Consider the following 24,931-nt stretch of genomic DNA (forward strand, 5'->3'; position numbering starts at 1 on the left):
GTCACTGGGTTCTGAGAATTGGGCATTCTAGGGGCAGTGCTTGTGAAGTGGTCCTGGGTTAATGGAAGGAGGGGACTTCATCCAGTGGCATTTTATGGGTGAAGTGTCTTTACTACTTCTATCAGAGACTGGTTCACCTATTGAATTGTCTGTACGTACCCCTTATGGTGAACCCACAGAGCAGACCCCAGGAAAGGGCCATTGTCCCTCAGGTACTTATTGATGTTGCTGGTCTTTAGGGAACGGTTGATGGGATACCTGTCCCCAGTGAGGAATGTAACAGGGAACACACAGCATTGGGCAGCCCTGTTCTCAAAAAGTATCTAACCAAGTTGGCAGGAAAAAACCTGCTCAAGGGAACCAAGTGGTCAGTACCTCCTTCTTTGGCTCCAACAATCTGTCTTTTATTTAGTTACCTTCCTTCAAGTGCTGACAAGTGTTTCCCAGGCCCCAGACCCTGTGGGGCTCCCCACCATCTGGCCTGCATCTACTTCCAGCCTTACTTCCCTCCTCGTCCTCCACACACCTTTCCCTTCTGCCTAGTCCATACTCCTGAACAGACCCTGCTCATTCACATCTCTGGAGGTGTGCCCATGCTGCTCCTTCACCCAGGAGTGCCCCTGCCCACTTTTCCACCACTGAACACCTGCTCATCCTTCAAGACTCAGCTCAGCCCCCCTACTCTGTGACAGACTGCCCAGAATCATATCATCTCCAATTTGAAGAAACTTTGAGAGTTGTCTAGTTCATCTCCACCATCTGGTCCCACCATCAGGACCATGCTTGACTCCTGGGGGTAGATTTTTCCCCACACAGCAACTAATCTCCCTGGACTCAGGACTCACTTGAGTCAGGAACTTGCTCACCACCTCCTGAGGCAGCTTGATGCATTTATGGGCGGCTCAGTTAGAAAGCCCTTCCCTAATTAAGCTTAAGTCAGCCTTGCCAGTAGGTTGCACCACTGCTTGTAGCTCAGCTTCTTAGCACCATTTTAATGACTCCCCTCTTTATAGTCCTCCAGTGTGTGACTTAGGGAACTGTTTAGCACAGAATTCTCTCCAGGGTCCACTTACCCTTGTTTTCCTCCTATATCACTGGCCCCTACTTTCCAGTCTCCTTTGCTGCTGGTTTCTCCCTTTTCCCCTGATCTCTAAATGTAGGCATGTCTAGGGCTCAGTTCTTAGTGCTCTATCTACATTCATTCCATCAGTTATCTCACCCAGACCCCTGGCTTTAAATATCACTATACACTGACAGTATGTAACTGTATCTCTCCAGCCTGGAATGCTCCTCAGAAGTTTAGACTCATACCCAAATACCTGGTTGACATCCCTCCTTGCCAGTCTGTTAAATTATCCCAAACCAACATGTCCAAAACCAAACTCTGATTATCCATCCTCCAAAGTCTACTCTATCTACAGCCTTCCTCCTCTTCATAAGTAGTAGCTCTGTCCTTCGAGTTGTTCAGGCCAAAAACCTGCAAGTCATCCTTGACTCCTTTCATTCTGTCACACCCACACTGACTCCATCAGCAAGATCTTTAGGCTTTTATTTCAAAATAAAACCAAAATCTGGCCACTTTTTTTATCACTATCACTTTAGTCCAAGTACCACCATCTCTCACTTGGATTACTGTTCTCCCTGTAGGGTGACCAACATCCTGGTTTGCCCAGGACTTGGGGGGGGGGTTCTCAGGACATGGGACTTTCAATGCTAGAGCCAAGAAAGTCCTAGGCAAACTGGGACAAATTAGTCACCCTTGGAGAGTTTCCATCCTTGCCTCCACATACCCTAAATTCCACCAGCAGCCAGCATGATCCTTTTAAAAAGTAGATCATGTTACTCCGCTGCTTAAAACATATAGTAACTTCCGATCTCATTCGATTTAAAATCAAAGTCCTTAATCAAGGCCTGAGCAATCTAACTAACCCTCCCTATACCTTCTTGGTCTCATTTCTACTGCTGTGCCCTCACTCATTCAGACTCAATAACCTCCTCATCAGGTCCTTTGCACTTGCTGTTCCCCCTACCTGGAAGGCTCTTCCCCCAGCATTCCCACATTACCTTCAGGTCTCTGCTCAAGTGTCCCCTTATCTCTATCTCTCTTAGCCTGCTGTTTTTCTGCATAGCATGTAGCATCACCTAACATTATATATTTATTGTCTGTTTCACTCCACTAGAATGTAAGCTCAATGAATTAATACAAACAAGGATCTAAGAACTTCAGATAATGATAACTGCTATAAAGAGAATGCAATAGAGCAATGGGATAAAGACTATAAAGAGATGGGGGGGTTGTCATTTAGGTCCCTTGGAGGTGCTTACATGTGAACTGAGCCCTTAGATGATGAGGAGGCAGCCACATGCAGATCCACAGAGAAAACAGCAAGTGTGAGGAGTGTGAGCCAGGTATGGGCTAGCATACTTGAAGGACTTACTCATCCTCCTTTACACTGTTCCTCGCACAGGGCAGGGCTCAGGGCTGATCTCCATGAGCATAGGTTGGATTGAGCAGAGTTGAAGGCTCTGTCCCTGTCCCAGGAGGGGCTTCAATCAGACAAAACCCAGACAAGAAGGACCTGATGATGAGTACTGTCCCAGAGAGCCCACTCCAGGACTGGCCCTGTTCTGTGAGCAGGTGGGACACAGAGATGTTGATGTCACTGTCTCTGACCCCAGGAGCTCACACCTGGTTCAGACGGTAAGGAAGATTGTGGCATTTGGGTTGAGAGAATGGAAGGAGAGAGGATTCCAGGGGTCAAAAAGGCCCTGAATAAGGACTCTTCAAGGAGTAATCCTGGTGTTTCTTTGGGAGAGAATAGGTCAGTGTGGCTGGAGTTCAAGGAGTATGTCAGGAAGCAGAGGAAAAGGAGGCTTGGGAGGCAGCTGTCATCTTGAAAAGAGCTCAGCTCTCGGGTAGAACTTGAACAAGTCACATAATTACTCTTGGCCTCAGTTTCCTGACTTGTTAGATGAGGATAATACCTGCCACACAGAGTATGAAGCCGCTCAGTGTCCTGCACATAGCAACCTCAGTAAAGAGAAGCTTGCTGCTGTGATTATAGTTGATGAAAGGATCTTCGATGCTGAAGGACGGACTACTACAGCGAGTGCCTGGCACTACAGCGAGTGCCAGGGGCAAGCACCGCGAGGACCTGGAGGTCCGCTGGCGTTAGAGAACGGACTTGGCGCGCAGAGGCTGCTGGTCCCAGAGGGAGGAAGGGCGTTGAATTTGGGCAGCCTCCCTGGAGGCGGCGGGCCGTGGCAAACACAGGGCGGCGAGAGCGCGCAGTGCAGGGGCCAGAGCGGCGCGCCCCCTCCTCCCCGCCCTGCCTCGCTGCTATCCCGCGCCCGGAACCTTGGGCGCGCGGAACCTCGGTGCCGGAGCGCGGGCGCGGCGCACTCGGAGCGGGATGGAGCGGGCGCGCAGGCCGCGGGCCGAGGCCGACACGCCTGAGGAGGAGGAGGAGGCGGGGGCGGCCATGGCTGCTGTGGTGGTGGCGGCTGCGGGTGGCGCGGGACCGGCGGTCCTGCAGGTGGCCGGTCTCTACCGGGGCCTGTGCGCGGTGCGCAGCCGCGCCCTGGGCCTGGGGCTTGTGTCACCCGCGCAGCTGCGCGTGTTCCCAGTGCGCCGCGGCTCGGGCCGGCCCGAGGGGGGCGCCGACGGCAGCGGGGTCGGGGCCGAGGCCGAGCTCCAGGCCAACCCTTTCTACGACCGCTACCGCGACAAGATCCAGCAGCTGCGCAGGTGCGGGCCCGGGTTGGCAGGAGGCGGGCAGGAGGCGGGAGGAGGGGCGGCCCGGGCTGCAGGGCCTTAGGACAGCCCTGTGAGGTGGGCACTAGTACTGTCCCCGCTCTTCAGATGATGTAGCCAGGCTCCGCGAGGCTAGGTCACTTGCCCAAGATCATACAGCTAGTTGGTGTCAGAGCTGGGAGTCTCTGCAAAGCCCTGGCTCGTTCCACGTTTGTCTGCTTTGGTTCTCCAAACGCTAAGGTGGACTCTTATGACAGCCCTGAGGCAAGCAGCTCAGAGACACCTGTCCTCATTATAGAAATGGGAAAACGCCTTCTAGAGAAGGGACTTGACTTGCTCAAGGTCACACGTTAAGATAGCTGAGGCCTGGCTCAGAGCTGGAGTTCCCAAGCTGGTGGTAGCTTAGGCCCTTGACTGCAAGGAAAGGCGATTGGGGATGGGAGGAGGGCATCAAAGACTAATAGTGTCACAGTCGGATCACCCATTGAACCCTCAAGATAAAGAGACGGAGGATCAGCGAGATTAAGAGACTTGCCAAAGTTCACACAGCTGTTTGGGATTTGTCTGACTCTGAGTCCAGGGTCCCTAACACCACCCCTTAGCTTCCAGAGGGAAGAATCTGGAGCTTAGAGGGGCTTGAGGTGCATATGAGGGGCTAGAGGAGGGTCTGAAGAATTCAAGTGGGAAGAGCTAAAGGAGATCAGAGGTGAAAATTAAAGGGGCTTGGGAGAGAATTTAGCAGCGTAAGAAGGTAGTTGTCTTATGAAAGGAAACCAAAGACTTAGTACTGTAAATTCTTTGAGTTCTGTCTCATCTCTACTTCCACTGCCTTAATCTACTCCATCATCGTCACCTGGGCTGTTGCCATTATCCTCTAACTAGAGTTCCCTACTTCCATTCCTGGACTCCTTTACCCCAGTTCCTCTCACTGCTACTATAGTGATCTTTCTTGCCATTTGAAACAATTATGCAGTAAATGAATGAGTATTTTTGCTCTCCTTCCAGCGGCATTGAGATAGTCTCAAGTATTTGTCATCTTAAAAGCCTTTCCTTGATGTACATTCCCCTCCAGGCTTCTCTCGTTGATCTGTATTTGATCTCTTTTACACACAAGCATCTCTGAAGAGTTGTCTACTCATACTTTGAATACTTTATCAGCACCCATTTATTCTTACCCACTCATGAACAAATGAATAACTGGTTTTACCCTCCTTCCCTACTGGATCATTCTCATCAACATTTACACATACTGTTATCCCCCCACTGACAGCTAAATAACATCCAAACTCCTTAATGTTCCGCACAAGTTCCTCACACCCTAGTCCCTGCCAGTCTCTCTCTAGTTTTATCTATTAGCAAACTTCCTTTGAAAAAGAATGGAGAGGAGGGGATGTTCCAGGTAAGGGGAGCAGCAGCATAAACAAAGGTACAGAGGCATGAAACCACCTTAACCATTTGGGGATGTTTGAGCAAATTTTCATCACAATACCTGTTGTACTTTCATTTGTTTACTTTTATGCCTGTCTCTCCCACTGGATAGTGAGCTCCTTGAGGTAGGGAGTCTGACTTATTTATTTCTATATCCTCAGATCCCAGCAACAGCTTCACTGCCCAGGCTGTCCCTTGCCCTCCCTACCCCTTCACTATGGCAGGCCCAGTTGCAGCTGTAGCCACTAGCAGGGTTGACCCTGGTCCTGGTGCAGCCCCCAGGGCTGCTTGCAGCTCTGGCCAGGCAGGTGCCATGCCCTACTAAGCAGAAACCCCTGGTCTGCCTCTTTATTGAGGAGGAGGCGGCCCACTATGGAGAGAAGAAAAACAGCCCATCTGCATGACAGTGAAGGGAGTGGTGTTTTATATCACCTCCAGAAAGGAATTTTATGGAAGAAGGGGCCCCCTATAATGCATTGACCAGGAAAGTCCACCAGAGGGATAGCCAAGATGTCCCTGGGTCCTCCAGACCTCACCCATGAAACTCTGGGTCTCATGGCCAAAGAGCTGGAATCCCTGGTTGATATCTTCACCAAAGTGTACAAAACCAAATATCCCATGGTTAGCTACACAGCCTGAAGAATTCTTAATAGGGACAGCACCCCAGCCTGGACTTCAAACCTGAAGACCAACCCCATTTTGACATAAAGAATGTGTTCTGATGTTTCATCTCCAAGAGCACCTTCTTTGGAGGGTAGGTCAGGGAGACACTCAGATGCTAAATCTTCTGTAAAATAGGCTGCCTAAAGCCTCTGAATCACCAGGATCTGAATAAAACAGATGTTTAACCTGGTTGGGGAGACATATTTTCAAGAACTGGATGTATTCACATAAAAGCTTGACACCTAGTAAGGAAGCTATAGGATTCTTGCCTGAAGAGGTGATCCAGCAAGATGACCTCAAAATTCTAAGTACCCTGAATGTAAGTACCTGAGGGACTAAGCCCTGTGTAAACCTAGGGAACAGCCTGCAAAAGAAAAATGTTACACAGGCCCCTTGAGGATTAACAACAGTTGAATAACAGGATTTCTTTTTCTGGTTTCTTTATTTCTAGGCCTGTGCCCAGTTCTTACTAACTGAAGGCAAAGCTTTCAACCTCTCTGAATGGCAGTGTCCTTTCTCTGTAGAGGTGGAAAGTGATGCTTTATTATTTTAGAATCCAAAAAGGCCCAGTTGGTTTACCCTTTGATTTACCTCTGATCAGGTCAGACCCAGCTGCTTTTGAGTCCCGCCTGGAGAAACGCAGTGAATTTCGGAAGCAGCCAGTGGGGCATTCCAGGCAAGGTGATTTTATCAAATGTGTGGAACAGAAGGTAAGACCTGCCCCCATTTGTGGTGTTTGCTTACCAGCACTCCTTCAGCCTCCTTACCCTCACCCTTATCCTTAAAGTTGGTTTATTGATGGGTCAGCTGAGTGAACTGAACATAGTCTCTCCCAACTCCATTTCCATCTATAAATGTTTATCCTGCTCTTTCAAGGCAAAGTGCTGTGGTCATGGTGGAGATATAGAGGTATGAGAGGGGTACTTCCTGCTCCCAAGAGGAGCAGTCTAGTGGTCAAGGCAAGGCACACATGGTAGTGGGCTAGAGGTATCAGAGAAAATTTCCCACGGGAGATGGAACCTGACCTAGGCTAGGAACATTGTGGGGGATTTAAATTAAGTAGAGAGGAGGGAATGGGACTTTGATGTAGAGCAGGGGTCATCAAATTTTTTCTGTAAAGAACTAGATGTTAAATATTTTAGGCATTGTGGGCCTTATGGTCTTCTTTGTGACTACTCAGCTCTGCCATTATAGTGCAAAAGCAGGCCTAGACCGTACGTAAATGAATAGGTATGGTTCTGTTCCAATAAAACTTAATTTACAAAAATATTTGGCAGACTAGATTTAGTTTCCTGACAACCAACCACCACTGCCAGCCCACCTCCATCCATTCCCATGTTGATGAATTAGCTTAAACAGAGGAAGAGCTTTGAAAGTAAAAGGGGTTTCAGGAGACAGCAAGGTACTGTGTCCAATTAAAATGGAGAGGGAAGTGTTAAGGCTAAAGAAATAAGTTAGGCATTAAACTCTTTGGGCTTAAGGAGTACAGACAGGACAATTTAGCTGCTAAGAGGGTGGGCTCTGGGGCCAGATGCCAGGGACTGAATCCTAACCCTTCCACTTACTAGCTGGGTGACTCTGAGCAAATGGTTACTTCTCCATGCCTCAGTTTGCTTATCTGTAAAACAGGAATAATAACAGTACCTACTTCACAGAGTTGTGCTGAAGAGATAATACCATTTAAAACTCTTTAGCCCCGTCTCTGGATAAGTACTTAATATATATTAGCCATTATTATCCTTAAATAGGAATCAAAGCTGAGGAAAAGCATGTTGAAAACTGTGTCTGGGAAGATTATCCTAATGCAGTGTTTTTCAAACTTTTTGACCATGACCACAGTAAGAAATATATTTTACATTGCAGTTCAGTACACATGTATGTATATGATTGTAACTGAAAAAAAAATTTATAAAATAATGCTTACTTTTACAACATGCAGTCCATTCTTATTACTTTTTATTCTCTTTCATCTTTTAAAAAACTCTGATCACAATCCACTAAATGTATTTCACAACCTATTATTTGAAAAATTCTAACCTAGGGTGGTGCACAGAACAAACTGGTGTAGGAGAGGCCAGCACCAGGGAGAATATGGAGTAATCCAGGTGTGGGCTGCAGAAGCCTGAATTAAGGTAGTTGCAGTAGAAAATTGGGATTCTACATTGTGTTTTAAAGTCAAATTAGAGGTGTTTATTTTACTTGGAAAATACTTTTTTTGCCTTGGGTATCCTAAATTTTACGTGAATCTACTGAGTCTTAATGACTACTACTCATCTGACAAAGGGCTAATATCCAGAATCTACAATGAACTCAAACAAATTTACAAGAAAAAAACAACCCCATCAAAAAGTGGGCAAAGGACATGAACAGACACTTCTCAAAAGAAGATATTTATGCAGCCAACAGACACATGAAAAAATGCTCATCATCACTGGTCATCAGAGAAATGCAAATCAAAACCACAATGAGATACCATCTCACACCAGTTAGAATGGCGATCATTAAAAAGTCAGGAAACAACAGGTGCTGGAGAGAATGTGGAGAAACAGGAACACTTTTACACTGTTGGTGGGACTGTAAACTAGTTCATCCGTTGTGGAAGTCAGCGTGGCAATTCCTCAGGAATCTAGAACTAGAAATACCATTTGACCCAGCCATCCTATTACTGGGTATATACCTAAAGGATTACAAATCATGCTGCTATAAAGACACATGCACACGTATGTTTATTATGGCACTATTCACAATAGCAAAGACTTGGAACCAACCCAAATGTCCAACAATGATAGACTGGATCAAGAAAATGTGGCACATATACACCATGGAATACTATGCAGCCATAGAAAATGATGAGTTCATATCCTTTGTAGGGACATGGATGAAGCTGGAAACCATCGTTCTCAGCAAACTATCGCAAGGACTAAAAACCAAACACCGCATGTTCTCACTCATAGGTGGGAATTGAACAATGAGAACACATGGACACAGGAAGGGGAACATCACACACTGGGGCCTATTGTGGGGTGAGGGGAGTGGGGAGGGATAGCATTAGGAGATATACCTAATGTTAAATGACGAGTTAATGGGTGCAGCACACCAACATGGCACATGTATACATATGTAACAAACCTGCATGTTGTGCACATGTACCCTAAAACTTAAAGTATAATAAAAATGAATAAATAAATAAATAAAATAAAAATAGAAAAATATAAAATAACTAGTTGAGTTAATTAGAACAGGATTAATAGTAGATGGGTTGCCAGGCGCAGTGGCTCACACCTATAATCCCAGCACTTTGGGAGGTCAAGGTGGGCAGATCACTTAAGGTCAGGAGTTCGAGACCAGCTTGGCCAACATGGTGAAACCCTGTATCTACTAAAAATACAAAACTTAGCTGGGTGTGGTAGCGGGCACCTGTAATCCCAGCTACTTGGGAGGTTGAGGCAGGAGAATCGCTTGAACCTGGGAGGCGGAGGTTACAGTGAGCTAACGTCATGCCACTGCATTCCAGCCTGGGCCAAAAAAAAAAAAACAGATGGGTTAATTATAACAAGGTTGGGGAGCAAATTCAACTGCTATGACAAATAGAGTTTACAACTTTATGTGAGCAAACAATTCTTTACTACAAATATTTTAACAATTGTCATTTCCTATAATAAACACTTATAGTAGTAAGGTTACAAGTCAATAACTCTTGGAAATATTACTATATTATAAACTTTAAATATTAGATAGGAATGTCCTTTGCCCCTTTTTGGTAAACAGTCTTAGAAATTTAGCTTTATGAGGCCGGGCGTGGTGGCTCACGCCTGTAATCCCAGCACTTTGGGAGGCCAAGGCGGGCGGATCACGAGGTCAGGAGATCGAGACCATCCTGGCTAACATGGTGAAACCCCTTCTCTACTAAAAATACAAAAAATTAGCCGGGCGTTGTGGCGGGCACCTGTAGTCCCAGCTAATCGGGAGGCTGAGGCAGGAGAATGGCATGAACTCGGCAGGCAGAGCTTGCAGTGAGCCGAGATCACACCACTGCACTCCAGCCTGGGCGACAGAGTGAGACTCCATCTTTAAAAAAAGAAAAAAATAAAAGAAATTTAGCTTTATGATAAAATGTAGAATATGTAAAGATTTAATTTAAATTATGGCAGCTCTTAGGTAAATATTCACTTGCTATCTTTTGTATCTAGCTAGATAGAGGAAGGCTAATGGCTAACACATATTCTGCATTCCCACAGTCTTGTCTTTACTACTTTGAGTCATTGGTTCCCCACGACATGGGACTCAACATACCCCTCTTATAATACGTTTTTTTAAAATTCTCCCTTTTCTACCCTGAAATAAAACAATAGGTATGTAAAAATATAACCTACCTGTATGTATAACCTCAGGTGGGAAAATCAATATAATGCCCTAACCATAATATAAAGAAAAGTATTTTTTAACAAAATACATATTTTAGCATGTAAATATTAGGGCATGACTACACTGTGATACCTAATGTAGTCATGAGGTGCTTCCACCCATTTGTGAAATAACCATGAACACGTAAGCAGCAAATACTGACTGGCAAGTGGGTGTTATGTTGATAATTATAAAAACTCTAAAACCACTGGGCGCAGTGGCTCACGCATGTAATCCTAGCACTTTGGGAGGCCGAGGTGGCAGATCACTTGAGGTCAGGAGTTCAAGACCAGCCTGGGCAACACGGTGAAACCCCGTCTCCACTAAAATGCAAAAGAAAAATTAGCAAGCATGGTGGTGCATGCCTGTAATCCCAGCTACTCAGGAGGCTGAGGCAGGAGAATTGCTTGAACCCAGGAGGTGGAGGTTGCAGTGAGTGGAGATTGTGCCATTGCACTCCAGCCTGGGCGACAGAGCGAGACTCTGTCTCCAAAAAAAAAAAAAAAAAAACTCCAAAACCATGAGCAGTTTGTTATCAGTGACCTATGATTCCACAATGTGGAATCTTTCAAGTTATATAGTAGTTGCATTTCTGGAAATTTTAGTATTAAAGTAGTGTTTAAAAAAAAAAAACAGGTTCTAGGCCCAAGTAATTATAAATATTGAAATATTATAGGTATTTTCACCTGCAAGAATGTCTAGCTAGACATTGAAAAGTTGTACAGGATGAGGGAAATTGTTTTTATTATGTAGAACTCACCTCATTTGGCACCCCTCCCATAATGTAGATATCAATATCCAATAAACTATTATGATAACCATAAAATTATCTGCACAGATTTCCAAAGCATCCATAGTAGAGAAGTAAAGCACCCATTTAAAGTTCTTATTAAATGCTTCTGATTTTTGGCATGTAGTTTCAACTGCTTTAATTACCTTATTTCATCAAATCTAAAGCTCACTCTTATTTTTCTCATTTTAACATCACTAAAATTGTCTTATAATTGATGTGACAGGAAATATTGTGCTATTTAATTGGCATCATTTTCTGATGCATAAAATAGTGATGCATCTTAAGATATGATGTCTTAGATTTGATAAAATGCAAATATGCTTATACTTAAGGCTTGAATTTTTTATTTTTATAAGTGAAAATGGATACAAATAATGGATTGGAGAGACGTGTAAAAACCAATACATGAGGCTTCATGATCGAAAGGTGAAAGCAGCTGTGCAAGTGGAGGTTTGGTTTTGTTTTTGTTTTGTTTTCATGCTACACCTGAGAATGAGTGGTATGAAAATGAAATTCTCATCAGGCACGGTGGCTCATGCCTATAATCCCAACACTTTGGGAGGCCGAAGCAGGCAGATCACTTGAGGCCAGGAGTCGAGACCAGCCTGGCCAACATGGTGAAACCCCATCTCTACTAAAAATACAAAAAATTAGCCAGGCATAGTGGCACATGCCTGTAGACCCAGCTACTTGGGAGACTGAGGTGGAAGAATCGCTTGAACCTGGGAGGCAGAGGTTGCAGGGAGCCAACATTGTGCCACTGCACTCCAGCCTAGGCAACAGAGCTGGACCCTGTCTCAAAAAAAAAAAAAAAAAAGAAAGAAAATGAAATTAACTCCTTTTTAGTTGGTTTACATATGAAGAAACGGCTACACTGGGATGTTGTCAGTGTATAGGTGCATGACCAAAAAAACTAAAGTGTGTTCAACAGGCTTTTCTCTAATTTGTGGGTACAGGTTCTATGACCATCATTTATGAAAAGTGTGGATTAATTAAAGCACAGAGTGACTAAAGGCAAGGTTTTATGCAGAAAGTGTTTTTCAGCCTCAGAATCCCAGGTGTAGAATGTACTTCTGAGAAGCACAGCCTTGAGTGGAAGACTCAGAACAACCCATCCCTACTATCAGAAACAACTCAAAACAGGATTTACTGGCTATGACCTTTATGAGAGATAATGGCTAAGAGACAAAATAATCACTTTCAGTTGTTGTTGGCCTTTTTTAAGGGTATCTAATTTGATGGAGGAAACATTAAGATTGAACACTCAAAAAGACTCTAGTCTGCTGAGGATGCCTACCATCAAAGTGTTGTCAGAGATAAGCAGTGTCCTTGGATAACACATCTTTCCATTTCTTACCTCTTCTATGGCTCAGTGTGGAATAGGTCAGGACAGAACACAGCAATCCCAAGCAGGCCTAATTCTGGGAAGAAATCCCTCATATCCACAGTGGCAGGTGGAGAATGGACTCTCAGTACTAGTAGATGATAGTTTACTGAGAGAGAAATCTTATCTCTGAATCTCAGAATCTTAGAGGAAAGTTGTTGTCTTATAAACAATAGTTCTTATTTTTATTTCTTTTTATTTATTTATTTTATTTTATGAGACAGAGTCTCACTCTGTTGCCCGGGCTAGAGTGCAGTGGTGTGATCTCAGCTCACTGCATCCTCCGCCTCCCGGGTTCAAGCGGTTCTCCTGCCTCAGCCTCCCAAGTAGCTGGGATTACAGGCGCTCGCCACTATGCCCAGATAATTTTTTGTGTTTTTAGTAGAGACAGGGTTTCACCATGTTGGCCAGGCTGGTCTCGAACTCCTGACCTTATGATTCTCTCGCCTTGGCCTCCCAAAGTGCTGGGATTACAGGCGTGAGCCACTGTGCCCAGCCAACAATAATTTTTAAAATAGTGTTAAATTCTTAGAACAATTATTATAAAAAGTGGAGAGAAGTGAGTTCTCACATGCAAAATTATTTAATGAGACTGGGTACCTTACCTAGCTTAGTGACCTTTTTTCTTATGAGTAAAGTGTAGATTAATATCTTGTCTTATATATTTCAGACAGATGCCTTGGGGAAACAGTCTGTGAACAGAGGATTCACTAAGGACAAGGTAGGTTTCTAATTAAATATAGGAAAAAAAGCTTGAAGTCATATGGTACATCTAGAACAAGAGGCTGCACATTTGAACATAAGTACTGTGGCTCAATTATTTTGTGTAAGGTGATTTTCCAGCTGTAGAAGTGAGAAATATTTCTATAAACTTTTGTGTCCTTGACCATGACCCCTAGCGTAGCAGTTTAATTAAAAATAACAACCAAACTTTCTCCTCTTACCAGCTACAAAGTGCCGCAGGACTCATTGGTAAGGGTGAAGCCTTTGGGAAGTACATGGCAACCTAAGAGAGACTCCTCAGGAACAGAACTATGAAAACCTGTCTAGGCTTGGGGGCTCACTTTCTCTGGGCATGTGGGTTTTCTTATACTTGTTTTCTACTTTTGGAAATCTGTTTCATTGTCCTGACATGTTTGCCACAGGCTTAGAGATAGAGTTAAGCTGTTTTTTGTTTTTTTTTTTTAATTATGTGTTAATTGCTTTTTATTTTCTCTTTCAAGACTCTCAGTTCAATCTTTAACATTGAGATGGTAAAAGAAAAAACTGCAGAAGAAATAAAACAGGTAATGAATGAAAATGGGCTGGCCTACTCTACGAAAATGTGAATTCTGTGAACCAAATCTGAAAGTGCATTTTCTGACACCTCTTTCTAGCCATGATGAAAGGTAATAATAAAAGGCAAAAGTGATGAATTACTTGAAGAACAGTGTCATAAGAAAACTTGTCTTCTTTGTCACTCTTATATGTCTAATCAACTTGTATTTCTACTTTCTTTTTCATTCCTATAATCCACATCTCCTGTAACCCTCATCAGTACTCTATACCTGGATTACTGCACTACCTTTCCAAATAGGTTTCCCTGCTCCTATTTTTTCCACTCCACCCATAATATGCTCATCAACTGAGTCCTCTGAAACTTCTCCTTTCATTATGGAGAAGTATAGTGTATTGGTTTACAAACACAGACTCTAGAACCAAGCTGCCGGTTTTAAGTCCTAGCTCTATAGGACTTGGACAAGTTAATCAACTTATCTGGGCTTTAGTTTCCCTATTTAAAGTGGAGCAAATAATAGTACTTACCTCATAGAGTTATTTGGATAATTAAATGAGTTAACATTTATTATCACTTAGAACAGTCCCTGGCACAGAGTAAGTGCTATATTTATGTTTTTTCAAAAATGGGAAAAAAATATATTAGGAACATGGTCACAAATGTTCAATGATTTCCTGTAATCCTTTTCTTGACATTCATAGCTCTCCATTATCACAGGACCTTCTTCAGGAAGCTTCCTGAACACTTTCCTTCAAAGCACTCATGAGCTATCCTGCCTGTTTGGTCATTTATATTTTTATACCTGTGATTCTTTTCTCTCTAATAAGCTATTTTTTTGGCATTCTTTATAGTTCCATGAATTATATATTAGGTAGATTGAGAGGATTAAAAGCAGCATACTCTGTATCAGGCACAATGCCTAATGCTTCATATGCATTATTTCATTAAATTCTCTTAACCACCCCATGAAGTGGGTGCCATTATTCCCAGTTTACAATTGAGGAAACTGTGACTTAAAGAGATTATGTAACTTAGTCAGTGGTAGAGCTGGGACTCAAACCCATGTCTGTTTGACTCTGCATCATATTCCCACAACTGGAAGTTGTGCCAGTTGCCATGGGTTTCCTTTGTATGCTATATCATTTACTTTAGCACACATTTAATGCATACCAATTAAATGTCAGACTCTGTGCCAGGTACAGAGATAAATGAGAGAATCCTCATCCCCAAGGAGTTTTAGCCTCCACAAAATGGATCAGATCAGCACAGCGTTCTTTCTGTTAATAGAGGCATATGCAAAGTGTCAGGGAGAACTCAGGCTGTGCCTTTGGGAAGAAGTACCAAAGGAACATGGACACAAAACATGTCATTTAGGGGAAAAAGAAGCCAGGCCCAGGAGGCCTGATCATATGACAAGTATCATTGAGACCTATAGTTTTAGGTATAAATTTGTGTTTGTTGAAATGAGTAGCTAAATTCAACTATATTAGGAAACATATATCAGTCTCATGAATTTCAGTTTTGATTCATAAACTGTCTGCTAATATCATAAATTAAATAAAAATCAGAATATGCTTTCCTTAAAATGAGAAGACAGTGTTTTGACATGCAAAAAAAGAAAAGGTAAAGCAACGTTATGCCACATTGAGAATAATTTCCATAGGTCCTAGGAGTTAATAGTCCTTTTGTGCTCTGTGTTGATTAAATGGATCACACTTTGATTAGTATCTTCAATTGGGGCCCCATATTTTAACAGAAATGTTGACAAAACAGACCAACTCTAAAGGAAGTTGACCCATTCTTCAACACTAGCTCACTCTGGTGTCACCTTGGTTATGATACCCTCCTCTACTTCTATGCCTTTGTTAGTGTTGTCATTCTCTGCTTCAAATGTGTCTCTTATCTCCTTCTCCTGCCCTACCTGTTATCTTCCCAGCTTCCTTATTTCCCTACTAACTCCTAATCATTCTTCAGGATACAGTTCAAGTGTCCCTTCCTCTGGCACTCTTCCCTACCCTGGGTTAAGTGCCTCTTTTAGATTACGTGTTTCTTATTATTTTGCAATCATCTTTCATTCAACCAGCATTTCTGAGTACTTTTTGGGTTGCAAGGCATTGGTGACAACACAGCAGATACCTGTCTACAGGGGGCTTACAAACTAGTGAGGGAAATAGATCCATATGCAAATGATCTTATTATGAAGTAGCATATCCTAGGCATCTTAAGAGAGATATAAAATATGAAAGCAAGGGGGAGGAAATAAATAAAATAGAAAAGCAGCTCATAGGAAAACTTCTGACTGTAATATCAAGGGAAACTACATGGAAGAAGAAGCATATAGGCTCAGCTTCAGAGGACAGGAAGAATTTGGGAGGTCAGAGGTGGGAGAGAAAGGCTTTCTAGTCAGAGCCAATAACATGTAAAAAGGCATGGGAAGGCAAAAAAAGGTAGTAAAAAATAAGAACACAGAGCATCCATATGATATTAATGGTAAATAATAAAAAGACATAATATTGCATATATACTACATCTATGTATACTATAAAAGACATACTAGAAAGAAATAAAATAACAGTGGTCTTTGTTAGGGTGGTAGGACTATGGGCATTTTTTCCTTTTCCCTATTTTCTAATTTTCAAATCTTATTATATAATTTTTTTATTCCCCACCTTTTGGTATTTGCATCATGAAGGTCAACTGTAGCTTCCTTGTTCGTTAGTGTCAAGCAGAGGTAGGACTTCTGGTTGGTATATACCATAGTCAGATCCAACAGACCTTATCTCTTCCACATGTAGAAGACTTTCTGGAAGCAGGATTTTAAGAGCTGCCTATAACATGCCAATAATATCTAATATGGTTTTGCTGTGTCCTCACCAAAATCTCATCTTGAATTGTAGTTGCCATAATCCCCACACGTCATGGGAGGGACCCAATGGGAGGTAATTGAATCATAGGGACAGTTACCTCCATGCTGTTCCCATGATAATGAGTTCTCACGAGATCTGATGGTTTTATAGGGGGCTTTTCCCCCTTTTGCTCATTCTTCTTCCTGTCACCATGTGAAGAAGGATGTGTTTGCTTCCCCTTCCACCGTGATTGTAAGATTCTTAAGGCCTTCCCAGCCCTGTGGAACTGTGAGTCAATTAAACCTCTTTCCATTATAAATTACCCAGTCTCTGGATTAAGAAGATGTGGCACATTTACACCATGGAATACTATGCAGCCATAAAAAAGGATGAGTTAATGTCCTTTGCAGGGACATGGATGAAGCTGGAAACCATCATTCTCAGCAAACTATCACAAGGACAGAAAACCAGACACCGCATGTTCTCACTCATAAGTGGGAGTTGAACAATGAGAACACATGGACACAGAGTGGGGAACACCACACACTGGGGCCTGTCGGGGGGTGGAGGGCTGGGGGAGGGATATCATTAGGAGAAATACTTAATGTAAATGACAAGTTGATGGGTGCAGCAAACCAACATGGCACGTGTATACCTAGGTAACAAACCTGCATGTCATGCACATGTACCCTAGAACTTAAAGTATAATAATAATAATAATAATAAATAAATAAATTGCCCAGTCTCAGGTATATCTTTATTAGCAGTGTGAGAATGGACTAATATAATATCTAACAAAAGCTAACATTATTTGTAGTGTTTATTCTGTGACAAGTGCTGAGCTAAGCACAGACCTACATTATTTCAGCTAATCATGACAATTCTGTGAGGTTATTATTGCTATTTTATTGATGTTATTTAGGGAGTTTGCAGTAATTTGCCCAAGGTAGTATAGCTAGTAAATGACTGGAGCTGAGATTCGCATCCAGGTCTGCCTGACTCTGAACCCTGAGCTCTAGTCCTTACTCTCTGGGAAGGCTCAGTTGGCTGGGGAGGTGTGGGTTTGGGGAGGAAATAAAAATGTGAAAAAAAAAGAAGTTGTCTATCACACACAAGGCACATATTAAGACGAATGATTTTTAAAGTCATAGAATCAGTTTCTCTGTCAGGAATTTGTTATTAAGAGTTACAGTTTAATCATCTAGAAGAGTGGATTGTATTAAATCTTTTTTGTAATGTGCTAGTAAGGAAAGCGTTACACTGGGTTTTTCCTCTCTGTTATCAAATAGCATATTCCTCTGAGCAATGAAAGCTGTCACCATTTCTTGGCACATGTTGAAAAGATTACCCACATGTCACAGACTCCCCTCTCTTTTTTGTACAGATTTGGCAGCAATATTTTGCAGCAAAAGATACAGTCTACACAGTTATTCCTGTAAGTAGTTTGGAGGGCAAAATGAAAGTGTTACAACATGAAAGTCAGTTCTCTAACCTTAGCAGGTAGTTGCCTTTACTTTTCCTATGTTTATTGCCTCTTGAGAAGCTGCATTTTACAGCCCTGAGAGTTTTTATTATGCCCTGAGCACCAGAGATTGGAAGCTCCATATGGTATGTTTATGGCTCTTGTTTTCCTTCTTTCTACTTTAGAAATGTCTCTGAGTCAAGTCTCTGACAAGGGAGCGTGGTATAAGTTCATGTTGCTGAGTAATTTCCAGATGTCTTTTTTTTCCTGCTGATGTTTTCCAACCAAGCTGTTGGAATTTAAGACAGGGCCTCTAGCACAGCTTTTTTCCCTTCTTGCCTATAAGTGACCTATACCTGAGCTGACTTGGAGCCTCTTCCTAATCTTTCTCTGGCGAATATTCCCCTTAGCAAGTGACATTTTCTTGGTCTTTCCCTTGAAATTATTCTCAGAGATGGTCACCATCTACTGCTTGACCATTAAGGTCTGTGACAGAGAAGGGATGCTTCTGGCTTCTCTGGTTTAATGTTTTGCTGGCCTCCACTATAATAAAGCATTTGAAGTACTGGATTATCAGCTAGTTCTTTGTTTTTTCCTGAAGAAGTGGTGGGGGCTTAGGTTAAGTTTCTATCAAGCACACAAATATATACTGAGATTACATGAGTAAGTGTAAGATTAAGGAGGAAAACATATAGATGGAAGGATAAAGTCAGGCCTTTTGGTGGTTATGATGGTATCACTATCTTTTTTTTTAATCTCTCATATATATATATATACCCTTATCCTACATGAATTCAACAGCCAGAAGAAGAGTCTGCACTTTTTGTGATGTTTTAGATGTCTGATACTGACTCATTGTTTGAACAGGCCTTCTTAGCTCTCCCTCAAACTGACTTGGTGACTTGATGTCTCTGACAATTGTTAAAGTTCCCTGGAGCATTTGGAGCATTGGTGCACCTAGTCTTTACACATAATTCTGACAATAAACAGCAAAACAGACATCTGGTTTTTCCTGTCTTTCTGTCATAAGAGTGATTTGAAAATGATGGAACTTAAAAGACTGTTTTAGTTGTATTATAATTCTAGAATTCAGTCTTGGTGAATTACATGTGATTGTGGCCTTTTGTGTTTTACTATGTGTAGGTTAACTTTATTCTTTTCCAACCTGCAGGCAGAAAAGTTTGATTTGATCTGGAACCGGGCTCAGTCCTGTCCAACAGTAAGTTTCTGGTGATCATGTAAGGGTTGCTTATCAATGTTGCCAAACAAGTATTTTCCAACCAATCACATCATATTCCATACTGTCTCACATGTTATAGTGCTCTGTTTACTTAATAAAGATGCTCACATGTTGATTGTACTAATAAGTAACATTTTCAGCCTTATGAAATCATGTGGGTTTGACCCAGTAAGCCTCTGGCTTTTTAGCTCCCTACCACATCAGCCCTTTCTGATGTAGATCTTAATCTATCAGTACAAGTGCATTTTGGAAGACATCTGAGACCTTAATCTTTTCAACTTTTTTTTTTTTTTTGCTTTTATTATTATTTTTAATTGACACATAATTATACATATTTATGGGGTACAGTGTGATAGTTCAATACATGTGTGAAGTCTGTAAGGATCAAATCAGAATAATTAGCACATCTATCACCTCAAACATTTATCATTTCATTGTATTGGTAACATTCAGAATCCATTCTTCTAGCTACTTGAAAATATACAATAAATTGTTGTTAATTATAGTACTCCATAGTGCCATAGAACACTAGAACATATTTCTCCCATCTAGCTGTGCTTTTGTATCCCTTAACCAACCTTTGGCTTTTCATTCCTCTAGTAACCACTATTCTACTCTCTCCTTCTATGAGATCAGTTTGTTTTTTGTTTTTTGTTTTTTTTAGCTTCCAACATATGAGTGAGAACATGTGGTATTTGTCTTTCTGTGCCTGGCTTATTTCACTTAACATAATGTTCTCCAAGCTCATTCATGTTGTCACAAATGACGGAACTTGTTCTTTTTTGTGGCTAAATAGTATTCCATTGTGTATAGATACCACATTTTCTTTATCCATTCGTTTGTTGATGGACACTTAGGTTGATTCCATATCTTGGCTATTGTGAGTAATGCTGTAGTAAACATGGGAGTGCAGATATCTCTTCAACATACTGATTTCCTTTCCTTTGGATGTATATTCAGTAGTGGGACTGCTGGATCATGTGGTAGTTCTCTTTTTAGTTTTTTGAGGAACCTTCATAATGTTTTCCATAATGGCTATACTAATTTACGTTCCACCAATAGTATATAAAAGTTCCTCTTTCTCCACATCTTCACCAGCATTTTTTTTTTTTTTTTCATTTAGAGATGAGGTCTTAACTATGTTGCCCAGGATGGCCTTCAAATCCTGGCCTCAAATGACCCTCCCACCTCAGACTCCCAAAGTGCTGGGATTACAGGTTGTCTTTTTTTTTTCATAATAGCTGTTCAAACTGGGCTGAGATGCCTGTTTTATTGGCAGTTTTCTTCACAGTTTTGGCTATGCTATCCTGGTAATATGTGCCTAAAAGGAATTAGGAGGTTGTAGCTGAAATACTGAGCTGCCAAAAGGCCTAAGGGAAAAGGAATAGGTGGGGTGGACCAGCTAACTTGGTATCAGTAATGATTTCTCAGGTTTTCAAAACATTTTTGGAAACATTGCTGAAAACAGAGAATACCTAAGTAAATGGAAATGATATATACCATGTTCATGGATTGGATGGCTCAGTTTGTTACATTTTGTTTTGTTTTGTTTTTTGAGACAGGATCTTACAGTGTTGCCCAGGCTGGAGTGCAGTGGTGTGATCATAGCTTACTGCAGCCTCAATCTCTTCGGCTCAAGCAATACCCCCACCTCAGCCTTCTAAGTAGCTGGGATTACAAACATGCACCCCCATGCTCAGCTAATTTTTTTTATGTTTGGTAGAGACAAGATCTCACTTACATTGCCCAGGCTGGTCTCAAATTCCTCGACTCAAGCAATCCTCCTGCCTCAGCCTCCCAAAGTGCTGGAATTACAGGTGTGAGCCACTGTGCCTAGCCTTTGTTGTTGTTAAAGTGTCAGTTCTCTCCTAATTGGTCTCTAGATGAAATACAATACTAATCAAAACCCCACTAGGCATTTAGGAAATTGATGAGCTGGTTTTAAAATTTTACTTGGATATTTAAAGGACCTGAGATAGCTAGAACAATTTTGAAAAAGAACAAAGCTTGAGGACTTACATTTCCTGATTTCAAGACTTATTACAAAGATACAGTAATTAAAACAGTATGGTATTGGCACAAAGATAGACATGTAGATTAATGGAACAGAGTAGAGTCCTGAAATAGACAAACATATATGTGGTTAGTTGTTTTTCAACAAAAGTGTCAATAAATTAGAGAAAGGATAATCTTTTCAACAAATGCTGCTAAAACAATTGAATATCATGCACAAAAAAAAGGAACCTCTACTTTTACCTTACAGTGTATTCAAAAATTAAAGTAGATATAGAAGTAAATGTAACTTTTTTTTTTTTTTTTTTGAGACGGAGCTTGCTTTGTCATCCAGGGTGCAATGTGGTATGATCTCAGCTCACTGCAACCTCCACCTCCCAGGTTTAAGCTGTTCTTCTGCCTCAGCCTCCCAAGTAGCTGGGATTACAGGTGCCTGCCACCACACTGGACTAATTTTTGTATTTCTAGTAGAGACAATTTTTTTTTTTTTTTTGAGTCAGAGTCTTGTTCTGTTGCCCAGGCTGTAGTGCAGTGGTGTGATCTCTGCTCACTGCAATCTCTGCCTCCCAGGTTCAAGCGATTCTTGAGCCTCAGCCTCCTGAGTAGCTGAAGTTACATGAGCCCACCACCACACCCAGCTAATTTTTATATTTTTAGTAGAGACAGGGTTTCACCATGTTAGCCAGTCTAGTCTCAAAACTCCTGACCTCAAGTGATCCACCTGCCTCAGCCTCCCAAAGTGCTGAGATTACAGGCGTGAGCCACCGCGCCTGGCCCATAAATGTAACTTGTAAAGGAAAATAAAACAAGAAATCTAAATTACCTTGGGTTTGGCAAAGATGTCATAAGTACATTACAAAAAGCACAAACTATAAAAGAAAAAAATCACCTTGGGCAATATAGTGAGACCTTGTCTCTATAAAAAAAATTTTTCAAGCACCTGTCGTCCCAGCTACTCAAGAGGCTGAGGTGGGAGGATCACTTGAGCCCTGGAGGTGGAGGTTATAGTGAGCCCAGACTGGACAACAGAGCGAGACCCTGTCTCAAAACAATAAAAATAGGCCAGATGTGGTGGCTCACGCATGTAACCCCAGCACTTTGGGAGGCCAAGGTGAGTGGATCACTTGAGGTCAGGAGTTCAAGACCAGCCTGGCCAATATGGCGAAACCTCATCTCTACTAAAAATACATAAATTAGCTAGCATGGTGATGTGTGCCTGTAATCTCAGCTACTCTGGAAGCTGAGGCATGAGAATCGCTTGAACCTGGGAGGCAGGGACTGCAGTGAGCCGAGGTCACACCACTGCACTCCAGACTGGGTGACAGGTGAGACTCTGTCTCAAAAAAAAAATAATAAATAAGATTTCATCAAAATTAAAACATTCTATTTGCATACCCAAATAGCTTCTACATTCATAGCAACATTAGTCACAATAGCCAAAAGGTGTAAGCAGCTCAAGTTATATCAGAAACTCTTATAACTCAGTAATAAGAGGACAGACAAATGGACAAAGGATTTGAGCATTTTATCAAAGAATAGCAGATAAGCACCTGAAAATATGCTTGACAGCGTTAGTCATAATGGGAATCCAAATTACAACTACAGTGAGATACCATTAGAATGACTAAAATTTCAAAAACTGATCATACCAAGTATTGGTAAGAATGTGGAGCACCTGGAACTCTCCTATACTGCTGGTCATATTGCAAAATGGTACAACCACTTCAGAAAATAGTTTGGCAGTTTCTTTAAAAATTAAGCATATACCTGCCATACTAACTAGCCATTCCATTTCTAGATATTTTCCCAAGAGAACTCAAAGACTATGTCCATAGAATGACTTGTGCACAAATGTTCAAGCAGCTTTATTTGTAACAACCAATTCTGGAAACAACTCAAATGTCTGTCGTTAGTGCACAGAAATTGTGGAAAGAGAATGTGCATGTGCGTGTGTGTGTGTATACATACACAATGGAATAATATTCAGCAGTAAGAGGAATGAACTATTGATACATGCAACAACATGATGTTCTGTGAAAGGGCAAAACGACCCCCAAATGCTGAAGGAGCTGAGAAACCAAAGAAGGAGGCAGACAAATCCAATTTGTGGGTATGGGATGACTTATTGGGGGAACTTACAGACAGAAGTGTCATATTGGGTGGCTGCAAGACAGGTAGATCTCCACACCACAACCAGACAGACCCAATATATCTTATATCTTGGGGAAAGTATACATGCTCTGGAAGGAATGTGTAGGTGGATACAGTCATCACCGCCTATGATTTCTGCAACAACATCAAGGATTGTTTTGGAAGAGTAGATGTTTCTACATAAAGAGTAATACATCAACTAGACATTTGGGAGGCATTCCTGGACTTGGGGTTAGTCAGAAGTCACATGGTGGACTAGCATTTAAAATAAAGTCACTCTTGTTCCCACACATGGATAGATCATGAAACAGTTATGCTGAGTGAAAGTAACCAAACCAAAAAAGTACTCATTTTGTGGTTCCGTTTTTACAAAATTCTACAAGTGCACACTAACCTATAGTGGCAGAAAGCAAATCAGTGGTTGCTTAGGGACAGTAAGGGACAGGGAAGTATGAACTACAAAGGGCAAAGAAAACTTGGAAGTGATAACCATGTTCATTTTGTTGATTTTGGTTATGGTTTCACAGTACATATATGTCACACTCATCAAATTGTATACTTTAAATATGTGCAATTTGTTGTATTTCAAGTATACCTCAGTAAAGCTCTAAAAAAAATATTTTCCCTAGCAAGGGATCATCTGTCAGGTAGACACTAAGTTTATATCATCTAATAATAATAAATTGGAGCCTGAGTGGTTGACAGTAAGAAGATAATTTGTGACTACTGTGTGTTGGGCTGCTTTATACTTTTGTTTGTTCTGGCACCATTCTTTTCTCTACTACTCATCCCCAATTCTAAACATCTTGAACGTAAAACTTATTTTTTGGTGTTTAGTCTGGAGCCATGCTCCAATATCAGCTTCATCTGATAGAATGTGAAGTAATTATAGCAATTGGGACGAGCTAATTCAGCAGCGTTAGAAAGTTTAGAAATTGAAACATCCATCAAGAGGATAAATAGTGATAAATTTCTACAGTAGAATTCCATACAACAGTGAGATATTTATGAATTCAGAGTTATAGATATCAACATGGATAAATCTCAGAAGCATACTGTGAAGTAAAAAAGTTACAAAAGGATACATACACTTTGATAAGATTTAAATTTTTAAACATATAAACTACTACTTTTAAAAAATTTTTTTCTAAAGACAGGGTCTCACTATGTTGCCCAGGCTGGTCTCAAACTCCTGGGCTCAATCGGTCCTCCTGCCTCAGCCTCCCGAGTAGCTAGGACAACAGGCGCATGCCACCACACCCAGCTATTTTTTTATTTTTTTGTAGAGACAGGGTCTCACTATATATTGCCCAGGTTGGCCTCAAACTCCTGAGCTCAAGTGATCCTCCCACGTTGGCCTTCCAAAGTGCTGGAATTACAGGTGTGAGCCACCATGCCCAGCCTGTAAACTACTACTTCTTAACTTACAGTTATACACATATACATTAAAGTATTAAAATATGAAAAGGGAGGATAGACACCAAATGCAGGATAGATGTTAACTCTGGGATGGGATT

At 41.7% G+C, this 24,931-nt stretch overlaps 1 protein-coding gene and 1 pseudogene across 2 annotated transcripts in view; both read left to right on the top strand.

Moving 5' to 3' along the window:
- The first annotated feature begins 3,246 nt into the window (after nt 1-3,246).
- The window catches only part of ATPAF1 (ATP synthase mitochondrial F1 complex assembly factor 1), a 34,708-nt gene continuing 13,023 nt past the window's right edge, over nt 3,247-24,931 (top strand). The window contains exons 1-6 of one of the 2 annotated variants that reach the window (XM_024247152.3): nt 3,247-3,748; nt 6,447-6,555; nt 13,097-13,147; nt 13,650-13,712; nt 17,933-17,983; nt 19,182-19,229. In XM_024247152.3, coding sequence (XP_024102920.2) covers nt 3,414-3,748; nt 6,447-6,555; nt 13,097-13,147; nt 13,650-13,712; nt 17,933-17,983; nt 19,182-19,229 — 657 coding nt within the window. In that variant the 5' untranslated portion in view covers nt 3,247-3,413. The remainder of the gene's footprint in view (nt 3,749-6,446; nt 6,556-13,096; nt 13,148-13,649; nt 13,713-17,932; nt 17,984-19,181; nt 19,230-24,931) is intronic. The other variant, XM_024247155.3, reaches the window with a different exon arrangement.
- Nucleotides 5,145-6,439, top strand: LOC103892704 (neudesin-like; annotated as a pseudogene).

This window comes from Pongo abelii, chromosome 1 (genome assembly GCF_028885655.2).
Source record: "Pongo abelii isolate AG06213 chromosome 1, NHGRI_mPonAbe1-v2.0_pri, whole genome shotgun sequence".
Classification (NCBI taxonomy): Eukaryota; Metazoa; Chordata; class Mammalia; order Primates; family Hominidae; genus Pongo; species Pongo abelii.